This window comes from Frieseomelitta varia, unplaced genomic scaffold (assembly GCF_011392965.1).
Source record: "Frieseomelitta varia isolate USP_RPSP 00005682 unplaced genomic scaffold, Fvar_1.2 scaffold_354, whole genome shotgun sequence".
NCBI lineage: Eukaryota > Metazoa > Arthropoda > Insecta > Hymenoptera > Apidae > Frieseomelitta > Frieseomelitta varia.
In genome coordinates, this window is record NW_025110095.1 from 67379 (window position 1) to 83246 (window position 15868).

Consider the following 15868-nt stretch of genomic DNA (forward strand, 5'->3'; position numbering starts at 1 on the left):
AAAAAAAAAAAAAAAAAAAAAAAAAAAAGAAAAGAAAAAAGAAAAAAAGCAATAAATCGAAGTTTACCGAACACAAACTGTCTCCTTGGAACGTCTCCAACTATTTTCTGCCTTATTGACCAACGGTCTGTTGCGCGACAGAAACTCCAAGAAACACAAAAAACACCAAAGGGAACCACGTACGCATCGATATGATTCGAGCAAACACTCGCACGAACACGGAAACACGGAGATCCTATAACCGAGACAATATTTGTGGAGATAATATTCCGACTCGTTCTCCTCTCGTCGACGCGCGAGTAATACGCATAACGTGTAACGTGTCTCACGATCAGCCACGTTCGTCGAAGCTTTATCACGCTCGCTCGCTGCGTCAGGATTTTGAACCAGAAGACCAGGGGATTCCGAGAGGAGTGAGTTTCCCTTTTTCGAAAAAATCAAACGCGCCGACCTTTCGAGGACTCGCGCGATCGTAAAACCTCGCAGTGACGCACATCCGAAACGGCCATAATCGACGAGACTAGAGTAGATTGCTTTAGATTCTTGCGCGCAATCTGCCGCAGGCATGCTCCTCGCAACGATTTTCTTCGGGTTATCTATATGCTGTCATAATGGAGGAGAATATCGCGGGAGATTCCTCGAGATAAAGCACTCACGAAGATAAAGCGCTCGGTCGTTTCTTACGCGCATTCCGACTTCGTATATGGATTAACGTTGAGGTTTTAGGATAGACTGTTCTAAAGGCATCACTGCTATAAGAAGATCTCATAAATTGTAATAGATGGGGGATCGAGAAGCCAATCAGTGTAAGTCATTCACCGTTGAAAGTGACTCGCGCGGTATAAACAGATTTTTTCGTATCGAAATCTTTAGTCGACGGGAACATTAATTGCAATATCGCAATCTGTTTTGTCGACTGGCTGTTTTAATAACAAAAGGCGTATTTGTAGGCCATAAACTATTTCTGATGAGAGGTGATTTACACTGATTGGCCTTCTAAGCCTTCGTATGCTGTTTGTTACTAGATACTTTTGTAAATTGACGTTCTTGCGAATAAGGAAGCTGGAATAAAAATTTGTTTCGAACGTAGCTCACTTTGTTTATATAATTTCACGTATCATGAATGTTTGTAGAAATGTATGAACATTCCACAATCCATTATATTAAAGTACCAAAATTGAGATCAAATTCAATCGTTCTTAGTTTATATATTAATAATTAGACTGTGGATTTTTATAAGGAATTTTAAAATGTAAAATAGTATAGAATGCAAATAATGTGAAGAGCTAGATCAATTTTCTAGCAAGGTTCTATTCTTTTAATTATACTCTAAAAAAAACTAGCAGCCTATCAATAATGAAGAATTCCAAGCGTAAGTAAAATGTATTAAAAATAAAATATAAAGCGATACAGGAAATGAAAATACGCGCAATCAAAAATTGGTCTAAATACTTGAGAGAATAAAATATTCAATGCGTTAATCTGAGAGAATTTGTGAATTACGATTCTAAATTTCGAATCTGAATTTAAATATAAATATTAACAATCAAAGTTCACTGTTTGAAGTTGAAAAATTGAATCATGAAAATCATCATAAATTATCTAAGGAAGTTCTTCGAGGAATAAAGCATTCCTAAAAGCATTCCGATTTCATAATCGTAGAACTTTTCTAAAAAATCGACGACTCGGAAATACTCAAAGCGTTGACGTTTGTAACAGTGAATTACAATATTAGAACCTTGAATCTGAAACATCGAGTTCAAACGTTCGAATTGAAATATTTTCGAGGATATAGTCGAGGCTGAATGTTCGAGGTGGGATAACCATCTCTCTAAATCCGTTCGTCGAGATCGTATACCTGCGTCCTCCCCTCCCATAAAAATGTCCTATCCGTAGCCCGTTGATCCGGCAGCTTACGATCCGGCCGGCTGAAAAAAAGTCTCGTCCGCGTGTAATCCTACAATCTCCTCTCCCCCCCTCCTCTCGATAATAGCGGGCAATCTTGGAGGAAAGCGATTGATACGAGTCTGCCCGCTTAATTAAGTTATCCCTCGAGGAATGTTTCCTCTCGTCTACCAAACCCTCCTCCGTATCATCGGAGAGCATTAAAGGAAGATCAATAAACATGGCCACCAAGATCGATCGCTTCGCGAAGAGGAATTTTCTCATTAACCGTCTGAAATTACGACTTCCCGTTGTTTCGAGAACAGTACGTAACCACGAATCTCGAGATCAATCAAAAATCTCGAGATCTGCTAGGAGAGAGAGAGAGAGAATGTGTGTGTGTTTGTGACCTCGGAAGATTCTCTTCTAGGAGAGTCACGGCTTTTCGTTCCTGGATCGAGACGTGTTAATTCACAGTTGCGTAGACACAAGTGAAGGAGCTAAAAAATAATTAAGTCCAAGTAACGTCTGACTCGTCGGCGTTTGTCAACGATCGTCTATGATAAATCCACGAACCGCACGGCTTATCTATCACGCGGGCATTATGCAACGCTCTCTTCCCCGGGCGGTGAAAAAGGAAGACACGTTGTTATTCCCGTTGTTGCCGGCTACGATTATCATCGTATCGTTGCTATTGACACTAAGCCATTAAGCGTCGTTATTGAAACAGGCGCACGAGGTGGAAACTATTATTCCGCGTACAGCGATCGAACGTCCAGCCTAAATGGCGGAGGGCAGATGAAAATGGTACCCGGAGACGGCTGGTGAAACAATCGGCCGGCAATCACGACCTCGAAAGTGATAAATCGGCTGGCGAGGCCGTGGAACGTTTGCCGACGATCGCGAGCCAGCCTCATAAATTTTCTCGACGATAAGTCGAACCGTGATAATGCGTTTGTCAAGCGCGAGACCGTCACCGATCCGTAATTTCGGGCCGTTTTCGAAGGCACGGAATATATATTAGTTAGGTTCGTGTTCGTAAATGTTGGAACACCTGTTGATTACGTGCAGGTGATTGTAGTCGCTATAAAATGTGATATTTTATGTCAGTCGATCAAGTACAGGATAATCATTCTTTATATCGTACTATGAAATACAATGTATATAGTTTTATACATTAAAATACAATGGATATAGTGATGATTCTAATATTCAGTATGGTAAGTTTATTATATATATTATCATACTGAATATGAGTTTAATAAAAATATAATATTAAATATTAATTTCCAATGAAAGATTAGTTGTCAAAATTATTCTAACGAATGATAAATTTACGTGTTCGGATAAAGAAATAAAGATAAATAACCATCAAAAATAAATAAATAATTCGTGATACTTTAAGTGAAAATCTGTTTCCAGTTAAATCAAAAGGAAACGATTCAACTCCATTAACGATCTAATAAAAAATTTTGTGTTCGTTTACAATGCACGGTAGAAATTTGAAGAAAAATTAATAATCATCAATACCAGTCCGCTGATCTGTTGATAAAATTTTAATAGAGATAGATTAAATAGAAGGGTTCAGAGAAAAAAAGAAAAAAATATATTGGAATCTGTCGAGTAATGACATTTTTTATAAACAGAAAAAGCTAATTTCACGACGCACGATTAATCACGACAAACGTAACTTCTTTTATTATTTGTGATTTCAAATGAGTGGACAGATTACAACCGCACTTTAATGATACCATAAATCCTAATGCTTTTGAACGAGTATATGGGTGGATTAATGGTGGACAAATGACGAGATGACGTATTGGAATTTCTTTCTTTCTCTTTTTCTCTCTTTTTTTTTTTTTTTTATAGCGCAGGCGACTCGGTCAATGCGTGTTCCAACGATTTTAACGCGTGGCTTGTTACCGGGAACGCCGAATCTTCGAAACGTGAGATATCCAAGTTCACCGACAGGTCCAGGACATTTACCTCTCGACCTCTTTCCAATGCTCGATCCACCGAAGAGGATCTAAATCGAGTCACCGTCAACATCTTGCCCTCTTCTCAACTTTCTATCGGTCGAAGCTGCGATGCAACTTTGCAAGGAGAAACGACGATGATTTCTCTGACAGAAAAGGAGAAAAAGAGGGAAAGAAATACGTGTGACTGTGTACGTGACGAGAAATGAAACAGCGCGAAGAAGATTTCACTCAAACGGAGATGCCTCGCAGAAACCACTGCTTGGCAGTCAGTTGTCCGTTTTGACACTCGATTTCACCCGCCGATACTTTCAACAGTTTCAACTATACGTAATTTTGATTTGTAAACGATTGAAATCCGCTCGATCGTACGAAGTCTTTCCCTCTTCTCATCCCCTTGTAAATAAATCCGGAACGGGTTACCTCTCGAATTCTTTTATTTCGACCGTCCATAAACGTTGCCCGGTCACGTGTGTCGAGAATAAAAAAAAGGGGGGACTTTAATTCGAACGACGACCCCTTCGTAAGCGATCACGATGGCCCCCCTCCACGATATTGCTCGCGTGGTTGATTCGCGTCCAACCGTTTCGAGGGTTAATCTACGAGGATTAGAGGTGTCGACACTCGCCACCGCACACGTGGGGACCCGATCGAACGATCGAGCTTAACTCCAGCAAGAGTCCGACTCCTTTGCGACTCTTTCGTCTCGTGTTTCGTGATCCAACTGTGCTGCTTCTTTTCTCGAACCGAGAGATACTTATCGAACGTCAAAGAGCCAGCGGCCGGCCATCGTGACGAGACTCACGTAGGCACCCGGTTTCGTTTCGTTTCGTTTTTCTTCCCTTTGTGGAAAAGTTGTCGTGCGCGTCGGCTTGGATAACGTTGCCCCTGCCTATCGGAACGGACCGCTGACGGAAAGCTTTATCGTAAGCAGATTAGCCGCTAGTGCTTTCCATACCGAGTAGTCGATGAACCGTTATTCCTTTCGAGATCACGTTTTTTTAATTTTCTTCCCTCTTGCACGTCGATGCATCTGATTGGACTGTCCAATCCAGAGTAAAAGCAGGTACCTAATTTTATTTATTGCGACGTAAAGGATGTATTGATATCTATGTCTTCTAGAGATCTGTCGGGATTCAGGTGAGACAATTGGGAGAAGGTAGATATAATGCTTAATGCTGATGTTGGTATTTTTGGATGTTTCGAAATTTAATAACGGGGGTGAAATATAAAATGATTATTAGTGATTAAGTAGTTGCCGATTATCACGGAAAATGTAAAAGTGTGATATGGACGAAAATCACAGTAAGAGTCAGTGTGTACACTGTTCATGGCAGAGAGCAAGGTCACAACTGAATTAATTGTGAAACATGAAGGAATGATAGATTTAAAAGTTCAAATACGTCACTGAATTTTGAAAGAAAAGGCTGTCTAATATTTATTTAGCTAGCCAATGAATTGTTCTAAAGTCTCCAGTCTTTTGGATCCATTAAAATGGGTCCATGCAATAATTTGCACTATAATAGAGTCAGAAGGAATTTAAAACACAAGGAATCCATTTTCTTTGTATTATACGATAATATTTCAAAAGTTTTATCGTACTTTCAATCACACGTCTGTCAGGGCATGATAAACATACTTATCAGAAAATCGTTTGTTGAGTTTCAATAATCTTAGCTAAGAACACGTTATATACTGTAGATAAAAATAATGGAGGGCACGAGGATCGCAGTAAAGTGCATGTGTACAAAAGTAATATAGAAAATGAATCAGCAACTTACAGAGAGAGTGAAATTTCGTAAAATTTCGTAGCTCAAGATAATAATCTAGAAAAATATTAAGTGCTTGGAGCTTCATTGCGTACCAAGGAACAGAATTTGATAATATAAATGGACGATTGATCCTTAACGAACTAAAAAGAAACAAACGAAGACACTCAGTATCGCTAAATGAAAATGATACACGGCACTCTGAAATCGCAAACATCTCTTCTTCTTTTTCTTTCTTTTTCTTTCTTTTCACAAGACAAACGATAAGAATCTCCCTTCGCGAAATTTCTTTCCTTTCTTTCTCTTTCTTCTTTTTCCCCCCCGAAATATACGCGCTGGTTTAAAAAGCGAAATGAAGGTGAAAAAACGAAGAAGAGCTTGCGAAACAGAGTCGCAGGAGGGTTCGCGTATTTCACTTTACGAGTCTCTCCGGTACGGTGGCGGAAGGGAGAGAGAAGCTTTTAAGCAACGAGCAGACAGATTTTTCGAGTGCCTTTTCTTTTTTATCGTGCTGTTGCGATGGTGTCGCAGGAGGAAACTATAAAAATCGTCGTAAATGTCGCGCGCGGCCCACGAGGTCCGTCAAGAGGTTCGCTCAGGGGTCCTTAGGGACGTGGATTTTATTCCATTCGAAGGCGAAGTATATCTATATATCACGTTCCGCGTCGGTGTGTCGCGTCACGCCGGAAGAACTCAACAGAGAAAAACATAAATAAAGTTAAACAGACGGACAAGTGAGGCTCTCAATGAAGAAAGAAGGTTCTTTTCGTTCGAAAATGACTGCGTGACCCGTCAAAAGCGATGGAATTAATAATTAATAATTAATTAATTCGGGTCGGCGAGTGTTAAATATTCTTTCATTTACTACAGAAGCGAAGCACGCGAGTAAGTACACTTAACAATTCTTGATGATTATTAAACAAAGAAATCGAATTTTCGTATGTTCCTGCAGATATCAGAGCAGTACTTTTAAATATTTTTGCAAATTTGAATTTCGATGCATAAACGTCTTCCAGTGATGTTTCTACGTAACTTAAAATATGGGAAATATTCAAAAAATATTCTTTCTATATTTTGTACACTTGTGCATTATAATTTTCTTACAAATGCGCCTAGTGCTTCTTTTTCTCTCGTTATTAATCAACAAATCAAGATTTAATTTTTTTCCTGCTTCTGTTCTATGTATTCTATATATGTATATCTATATCTTTCAAGAATCAAATGCTTGGACTATTAAACTATCCCAATTTGATTGTTTGTTGTCAGGATAATTGAATGTTCCTCGTGTCTAATTCAATAATCTAATTTACTGATTTTCTACTAACTCTTATTTCATTCGCTTTTATTCGTATCCTCTGCAGTTCTTCTTCTGTACATTATATGTACATATGTACATAAATCTTTGTATCGAAGGATTTTCAAATAAATTCAAACAAATTCTATAAATAATGCTCGCAACGCCATCAATCTTTTCTGCTTCTCGGTTTGCGGTGTCAATCAGTTTGTGAGCGTCCGAACAGCTCGGATAAAGTTAAGAAGAACTCGTTAAGAGAAGCTAGCCAAGGGCATCCTCTGATTAGTTTAGAATTTAGCACATGGTCGCCACGTGTAACAGAAAAATGCAATTGAATCCTCCAGTTTCCATTTTAGAGTCGTGAATTTTCACTTCGGCACGAGCGATGTTTAAACGGAACGATGAATCGTTGCAGGCTACGTGAGCAATGGGATAATGAGGGGCTTTAGACGGCTGGGTTAATTAATTCGTGCCCGAAAGGTGCACGGCAATGGCGGCAGAGGACTGACAACTGAACAAATACCCAGCACGTGCGGCCAAAACTACGGGAAAATCGTCGTGTCGGTTTTCCTGCATGCACCTTGGTGGTCGCTTTTTTTTTTTTGTGACAAGATAGCAATGGCTTGCTTAGAATTTACCCTCCCAAGGATTCTCATTTTTCTCTCTTCCTTTCCACGCAATAAAGGGGGGTACAGATTTTTACGTAAAATTCAATTTTTGAAAATTGCAAACTAGATGAATATTTTTCGTGGAAATTTCAGGTACTTTTCTAACGATGTTCTTCATGTTTTTTGTTTTCCAGTGTATATATTTTTTAATACAACCTTCGTTTTTAGTTCCTTCGGTGTAAATTGCACATTTGAATAATGATAACTTAAGCATTAAATTATAGATATTTCTGATTGCTTGAATAATGATAACTTAAGTATTAAATTATAGATATAGATATTGCTGATAGCTTAAGTATTAAATTATAGATATTTCTTTGACCCAACATCAAGATCAATGCGTTAACGCATTGAACATTTCGTTTACTATTATCGATCGATTTATGTTATGAAATTCGGTTTTTTAATATTACTACTATGAAAGGTAATTTTATCCTATAATTTTGTGAAACTGCAAAGAAATAAAATATTTAGGATACCGTATAGATTATTTGCTCGAACTCATCTCCTTTGTATTATTATTATCCCAAAAGAAACATTTCCGAGAAGAATTCATTCAATTAAAACCAAATAGAAACCAAACAACAATTCATCGCGCTGTTGCAGATACTTCTTTTTTCTTTAAATTACACAAAAACCATAGAATCTAAATGGAAGAAATAACCGATACGACGAAAAATCGTATCGAGCCAATTCTCAACGTTAAAAAGAAGAGGTATTCAGTATTCGACAGTGTATCTAAATTGATTAAAAAAAAAAAAAAAGAAGAGAAAAAGGAAAAAATTGCAATTCGACACGCAACGTTAATACATACGTTCGCTCTTAATGGCTCGATATCAAATATTTTTTTTTGCCAGGGTAGATGTCTGTATCTATCCTCGAAGCACTTGTATCGAGGCTCCCTCGAACCGAGACGGATGTTAACGATGCGCGGCCATTAACGCATTTGCATGCATCGGCACGTGATTGACCCAAAGAATCGGCACGCCGCTAATTACGCCGATCGTACAAGCGTAAGCACGCATTTAACGGTGATTCGCGGATTAACGTGCATGCCGTTATATCGGCCGGCGAGAGCGAACGAGAAAAATGATTCGAGCGTCTCGCGTTCGATCGGGGCGGACGTCCATTTTACCACTGCGCGTAAATTCGTAATTATTCGCTCGGAGATCCAGCAATTTCCGCGCGCTGCGCACGGCCGTGTAATAAACGCTTGTATAATATTAGAAGACACGGGAAAGAGTCTCGGTCTCGCGTGTTCTCACATTTGTTCCCCGCGATCAAACGGTTCGAGCGTGGGAGGCCACCTCGAGTCAGAGTGGTTGATGCTCGGCTAACATCATCATCACTATTAATACGTGTTACCCGAGGGAAGGTCGCTGTTGTCGGTTCTGGGGAGATTTTCTTTTCGAGGCATTTTGCAACATCTGAGCGATGTTTGTTCTTTTACGAAAGAAATTTTACTTGAGTTACTGTCCTGTTGAAAATTCGCCAAATTCGAACGATTTGAACGATAGTGTCTCCCCAAATTTGTACATTTGCGAGAATGCTAATTAACGCTCGGTATTTCGGTATTCATCGTTGAAAGGAATTTTGGAATTTTGTATATTGTGAAACGTTGTTCGAAGGCAATTAGAGGGGTACGAATATTTTGATGACACGCTGTATCAACGACGTAGTCATTGTTTAGATAAGACTAGTAGTCTGTTTTAGTCTATTTTAATTTCAATCCTGTTAAATAACTTCTTGCTAATTGGATCCGCTTATCTGAACGTGAACTCACGAGCAGAAAATCATTAATAGCGGAAAGAATTAATAAACTATTCGTCTCACGAAATGTGTTCGTCTAAATGGGACAAGAATCGCCGAACCCAGGGTTAATAATCGCTTTATGCTAACATTAAAACATCGTATACTAATTACGAAGCATTCTGTATATTTGTAAACGTATTCTCTGAGAGAGGCTTGGAAAGATTTACTGTGACGAACGCGTGAAATCATTCCCAAGTCATAAGTCAAAGGGTTAAGGCCGTGTTTCTCACAATGTCTATTCCCATCCAACGCTTCTGTTATAATAGATTCTACCTGTGTTTGTGGTTCTTGGGCACCAATAACCTTTCTCACACCCCCGAAATAAGTCTCGAAGCATCGCGTACAGGGTTACGAAACACTCCGTGGTACTTGTGCACGTACATTTTCCGAAAGAGTTGTTGGAAAAATTCGTCGATGATGAGCGGAAGGGCGCGGAGGACGTGTCCCTCCGCCGTGTTTCTCACGATGTGTCTATTTTCGAATCCCGTGCCGGTCCTTCGCCATAGGCGGTGGCTACCCTTGGCCGACGAAAATAGCCGCGTCTTTTGGGGGGTTCAAAGTTGAGAACCGAGCCGAGGGAACCGTCACGACCTTCCTGTCGAACCGTCCAATCGGAAACCAACCGAGCATCCCTACCCTCTTAATGCCTCGAGTCTTCGAACCCAGATGTCACGTAACCGATGCGTCTAAAACTCAGTGCGATTCCGACTCGCGTCGCGATAACTGCCTGATAAATCTTCGAGTGCGCGTTTCACATTTATTTCTCACTCTCGTTTCTGTTTTTCTTTTTTTTTTTTTCTCTCTTTTTCTTGTTTGTTTCGTTTCTTGGTTCGTTTGAAATTATCTCGCCACGCTGTTCGTAACACTTTGTCACTCCTCTCGTCGCCGAGTGTGTGTCCTTTTTTTCATGGTGTGCGCGGCGAGCACGACCACGCGGCGCCAGCGAAGATGTGCATCACGTTCGGAACAGTTAAGGTGATTACCTTAGATGCAGATCTTATCGTTTCACCGTTCGCTGTGTTTTATATCCTGCAGGAACGTGAGATACGATACGAGCGTTGTTCATTGAAATTCGAAATAATTGCGTTGCACGATGATGATGATGATGATGATAATGATGATGATGATGATGCGGTGATTTTTGTTTGGTTTGTAATGGAGCAGGTAGAACGTTGTTCCACGTTCCATAAAGAATTCCTCTGCACTCGACTGAGTTTTCTTCAGACTCGGTAGCACGTGGCGCGAAAATTAAACTTTACAGACCGTGCTTCGACGGCTGTTCCCTTTTGGAATAAAAATCTATTTCGTGGATGAGGAGTGTTTCACTTGACTGATTTTTATTGGAAAAATCAACAGCGGTGTGAAAATTAAATTTTATAGACCTTCGTGTTCCATTTCTCTAAACAATTATATTCTGATTCACAATTAAAATGATTATTCAATCGATTAATTCTTATTGAGAAGTAAAGTGAGTAGTATGTGTAAATTAAATTTCATGTTTTATGTATTTTTTTTTTTTTTTAAATAACATTCTGTTTCGTAATTAAAAAATTCTTATCCAATTGATTAACTTTCATCGAGTAAATTAAATTCAGCAGCGCGTGCTGTAAAAATTAAATTTCATGGATGTTTCCGTGTTGGACTCGATCGACTAACTTTATAGAGAAGCACATTCCGCAGCACGTTTGCTATAAAAAATTCCGTGTTTTTCTTAAACTGAAACTTTGTTTTTTCAAACTTTCTTAAACTTTCTACATTTTTTTTTTAAACTGAAAAATTTACTCCGTTAGTGAAATGAATTCTCGTCGAGTCAATTGATTTTCACTCAGAAATTTATCCACGCTCGTTGAACTCTGTTCCTTCGTTTATCTTCCTCGGTAAACGTTCTTCTAGAAGAACAAACATTATATCAAACTCGCCGTAAAGCTTCAGAAACAACAAGAACCGAGCCGCAATATTTTCTTTCCATTTTTTACCGTGGGCGCAGCAGCAATAATACGCAGCACAAAGGAATTCGCATCGTAACGCAATGTCTCTCTGCTTCAACTATCAATTAACCATTGTTTTTCTTCTTCTCTGTTGTAGGTAAGTGACTGGTTAAAGTTTCCTCTGACGTGCGCGGATGCAGCCAACGGTGAGTAACGTGCCACGAAAGATGTAACAACGCGAGCAAGTTGCAACGAACGGAAAATAGCAGAGGAAATCAGGGAGAAATAACGGTTGGGTCGTTGCAAATTCACGGTGTGTGTATGGTGCATCGCGTTGCTACGTCATGCGAGCTGGCTGGCTTTCCTCTAATCACTTGAACGACTAGAGAGAGAGAGAGAGAGAGGATTCTTGATTGCTGTTGGATTCTCCAAAGAATGGAGCGTAGGATGATAGAGCTGAGGACACAATAGGTGAATGATTCTGGAGTTTTTTGGTTTGTTAGTTCAATTATTCAATTAACGTTTAATTGAGGGGTTCGGTCGTAAAGTGGCACGACTAACTGCATTCCTTTCTACGAAGTTACACTTGGAGATAATAGAATATCAGGTCTAGAAATTAATTCAGTGCCTTTTCTAGATATGTATATATTTTTTTTAATCTAGCTTTAAAATCTATTTATTTATTAGCTCTTTTTCAAGTTGTTTTTCTTTGGATCACGATTGATGGGAAAGACACATCTAAATTATTATTGAAAGATTTTCATATTGACAATTAAGGTCGTTTATATATTTGTATTGTGTTATATATTACTGCATCATATTATTATTATTTTGTATATTATTATTATCGTTTTAAAATTTAATGTAAAGACACTGAAGTAATTTCTACAGCTAATAATGTGTCAGTACATATAATGAATAGCATTCAAATATTGTTACCCAACTAGAATATATACCCTTCTATAATATTTGATCTTCGTTCACAGGTTAATGATTTCATTACTTGTATATTATTCTTTTTCTGAACCTGTTAGTAAAACCTAAAAACACGTAATGTCTAGCCTCGTGATACTTTATCTACATTCGTATCAAATAAACATACACGACTTACCAGCGCATCTTTTGATATTCAGAGGCAGAAAAAAAACTTTCTTTAATTCGACTTTCATCATACTTTACCTACGTTCGTGTCAAATTAAAAACTTTCGTTACTTGTACACCAGCTTTCCTCCGAACCTCTCAATTAACCCTGCGAATACCATGCCGGAGTCACTGGTGACTCGTCGTACCGTGTCGTTTTTGAAAACGATTACGCACACAGTGAGAAGCTATATATTTGTGTGAGGCGAAAAATGGCACCGTCCCCACCACAGCTCGACCTTGCCGAGAATTTCCAGATATCCTGGTATTCTCGGTAAGGGTGGAAATAAAGCCAAGTCTAGGAAAAAGGGTCCTTGGCTGGCTGCAAAAAGTCACGTAGCAACAGTCAGTCAGTCTTTCATGAAGAGAGAAGCAGTACACATCTCCCAGACTCGTATCGTACACGCAGTATTTGTATAGTTAGTGAAATACAATCATTCTTTTATTACAATAAGCGTGCTAGGTGCTGTTTCTGTATAGGAAGTAATAGCAGATACTCGCCTGTGTGCGATTCATGCGAAAGAAATGTGTTTGTAATGCCCACTCAACAGAAATCCAAAAAAATTATATGTAATGAATGCAACACTTCGCAATACATATAATTTTTTTACCAGTCTGTTATTTTTTTGTATACATACAACGAAAATCTATTACATTGTATTACTGTAACGTCTAGAGCTCGAAATCTATTACATTATACTATAGTAACATCTAGAGCTCGAACAATCGTACAGTATTGGCGGATGTCTCGAGCTTGAACCGCTATTAGTGAAGTATCGGTGTGAGTTAGTAGTGTCACTTTGCTGCCGATTACTCGAAGGGTTAATACTTACATTAGCAAGATCTAGTAATTCAAGAATATCACATTCCTCTGTTTAGACACATGACGTTAGAAAAAAAAAAGAGAAACGTGTCTCTGTGTCGTAACATTCAAAGTAGCTATTTAAAGAGAAAAAGAGAGAGAGAAAGGGAATATAAAGAAATTAAACACGGAACGACTGGTTTTTCCACGAGCTAGATTGCAAGATAAAGCGATAAAGCGGCCAGTTTACCGCTTACGGCCTATTTGCAAATCCTGGCTTTCGCCGCCTGCCTCCGCCGTGCTCCCTTAATGGAGCATTAAGCTAAAAGCAGATGCTCATACGTTCGGTCGTGGCTCGTTACCGAGACAATTCGCGGACAACATACGCCTGGAATCGAGCGTTAACGGGCCAGGTATTTATACGCGCAATTAGTCCGCGATGCGAGTCTAGGCTATGTGAATTTCGCGTTCGAGCGGTGGCCTCATCGAGCGGAGAAATTTTCGCGTCCGCCCGGAGAAAGTGCGTACAGGCTTGTTAATTAGCGTCTGGGTATTGTTGAATTTGTTTCACGCTCAAAGCGTTAGCGCCTGCTTTACTATCTTTGCGAATTTAATTTGAAGATCTGCAGCCCGCGACGCGATGCTGGAAATTACATTAACGTACGCTAAAAAGATTTCACTAGTGAAACTAGTAGTTTAACGACTGTTTACTAATTGTTACCAATTTTGTGTTTCAGCTGTTTTATAATAAAGCTGTTTCAGTTTTTTACGTTAATTGCTTTGTGATGAAATAATCACTCAGTCTTTGATACAGAATTATTGATTATAGAGGTTAACTTTAGATTTTTGCACTGAACTTTTAAATTGAATTCATAAGGTGTTACAAGAATCGCTAAGTTTAATAGTAGAACTATCAAAATGATCAATTTATAATTAGTAAAACAGTGTATCTTTGGAGGTTTAAATGATTTTATTAAATTGTACAAGCAAAAGCTCGTGTACTCAATTGTATTATAAAGATTTTTTTAATTTTAATAACTCCGTCGGAAATTTTATGCCTAACATATTCCACTAATCATTTGGTCCATTGATTAGTGGATTTTTCAAATCCATGCCTTTGAAAAAAACTAAAAAAAAAAAAAAAAAAAAAAATAGAACTAGAAAATTTTACACGTACCAAATATTAAGCGCTGAACTTGGATATTATATACAATTATTTGGTATCTTTTAAATCTCACATACATCAGTCTAACAACTAGACTGCAGATTCTTGGAAAGTTTGAAAATGCATACAGCATGATGCATATAACATGAAAAAAAGACACGAAATGTCCAGAATAGTGTATTTCTATTTAAATTGACCAACCCTCTGACGTTTTAAACGCATAGAAATGCCTAAAAGTCCAAGTGAAATTTCCGCCCAAAAATTTTTGCCCTTCATCAGCCCGTACTGTCATTTAATATTCCTACGAACCTTGCAAACAATTGGAGGAAAGATGGAAGAAAGATTCTCTCCGTTGGAAGGGACGCAAGGGAGACGTCGAAAGATTCCAAAGCGACATGTACGACCGATCGATGTTCCTCACAGACATCGCGATAATTGCCAGTGCCGGGCAATTGCACGGACACGCGAGAAACTAGCGTTGCACCACCCCAACGCTTCGCGTGGAGATAAAGTTTTGAAAAGTGTGCACGTTGCTCGGCTCATAAATCAGGAATCGTCGGACGTGCGGAGATGATCGTCCCGGTATCTCGCGAGTTCGACCACCGCGCACCGGTGGACGTCGTGTTCTTCGTCCCCTTCCTCATCTCAGTGGTATGAAAATCGAAATTGTGCCCAGTCTTTTCTCTCTCTCTCTCTCTCTCTCTCTCTCTCTCTCTCTCACGCACACTCTCTCTTTCTTTCTTTCTTTCTTTCTTTCTTTTCTTCCTTTGCCCCCCTCATGCAATTATGCGCGCGAACCCCCTTTCAGCAGAAATGAATCTGCGATTTTTACGAACGCGACCCGATAGTATTGATTAATGGGAACGCGGTTCATAAATTTCGCCGCGATATATCGGTCAGCAACGGAGCGGACGATGATTGATTTTTCGAGACGGCATTGATTTAAATTGAAACCCGAGTTGGCCGCGACGTCGCCATTACTCGGCGGTTAACTTAGGAAATCATAGATATATTACAGCGGTAGGATTCGGCAAATTTTATTTGAAATAATGAGTGACAATCGGAAATAATCGATCGTTTGATGACAAACTAGTTTGTTGTCCTTGTAACTTATTAAAGTATAATAAATATAAGTAAGTAACCTATTAAAGTATATTTTAAGTAACTTATTAAAGTATATTTATCATACTTTAATAAGTGAGTAACTTATTAAAGTATATTTATTATATTTTAATACGTGAGTAACTTATTAAAGTATATTTATTATACTTCAATAAGTGAGTAACTTATTAAAGTATATTTTAAGTAACTTATTAAAGTATATTTATTATATTTTAATACGTGAGTAACTTATTAAAGTATATTTATTATACTTCAATAAGTGAGTAACTTATTAAAGTATATTTTAAGTAACTTATTAAAGTATATTT

General features: G+C 38.6%; 1 protein-coding gene across 3 annotated transcripts in view; it reads left to right on the forward strand.

The window, feature by feature from the left end:
* Positions 1 to 15868, forward strand: part of LOC122530804 (rho GTPase-activating protein 20-like) — an 86113-nt gene that overhangs the window by 31926 nt on the left and 38319 nt on the right. Inside the window, exon 1 of one of the 3 annotated variants that reach the window (XM_043658112.1) lies at positions 10213 to 10378. The exons of 1 other annotated variant lie outside the window; for it this stretch is intronic. In XM_043658112.1, the coding sequence (XP_043514047.1) occupies positions 10352 to 10378 (27 nt within the window). In that variant the 5' untranslated portion in view covers positions 10213 to 10351. Of the gene's footprint in view, positions 1 to 10212; positions 10379 to 11484; positions 11538 to 15868 lie in introns of those variants that run through there. One more of the 3 variants, XM_043658113.1, reaches the window with a different exon arrangement.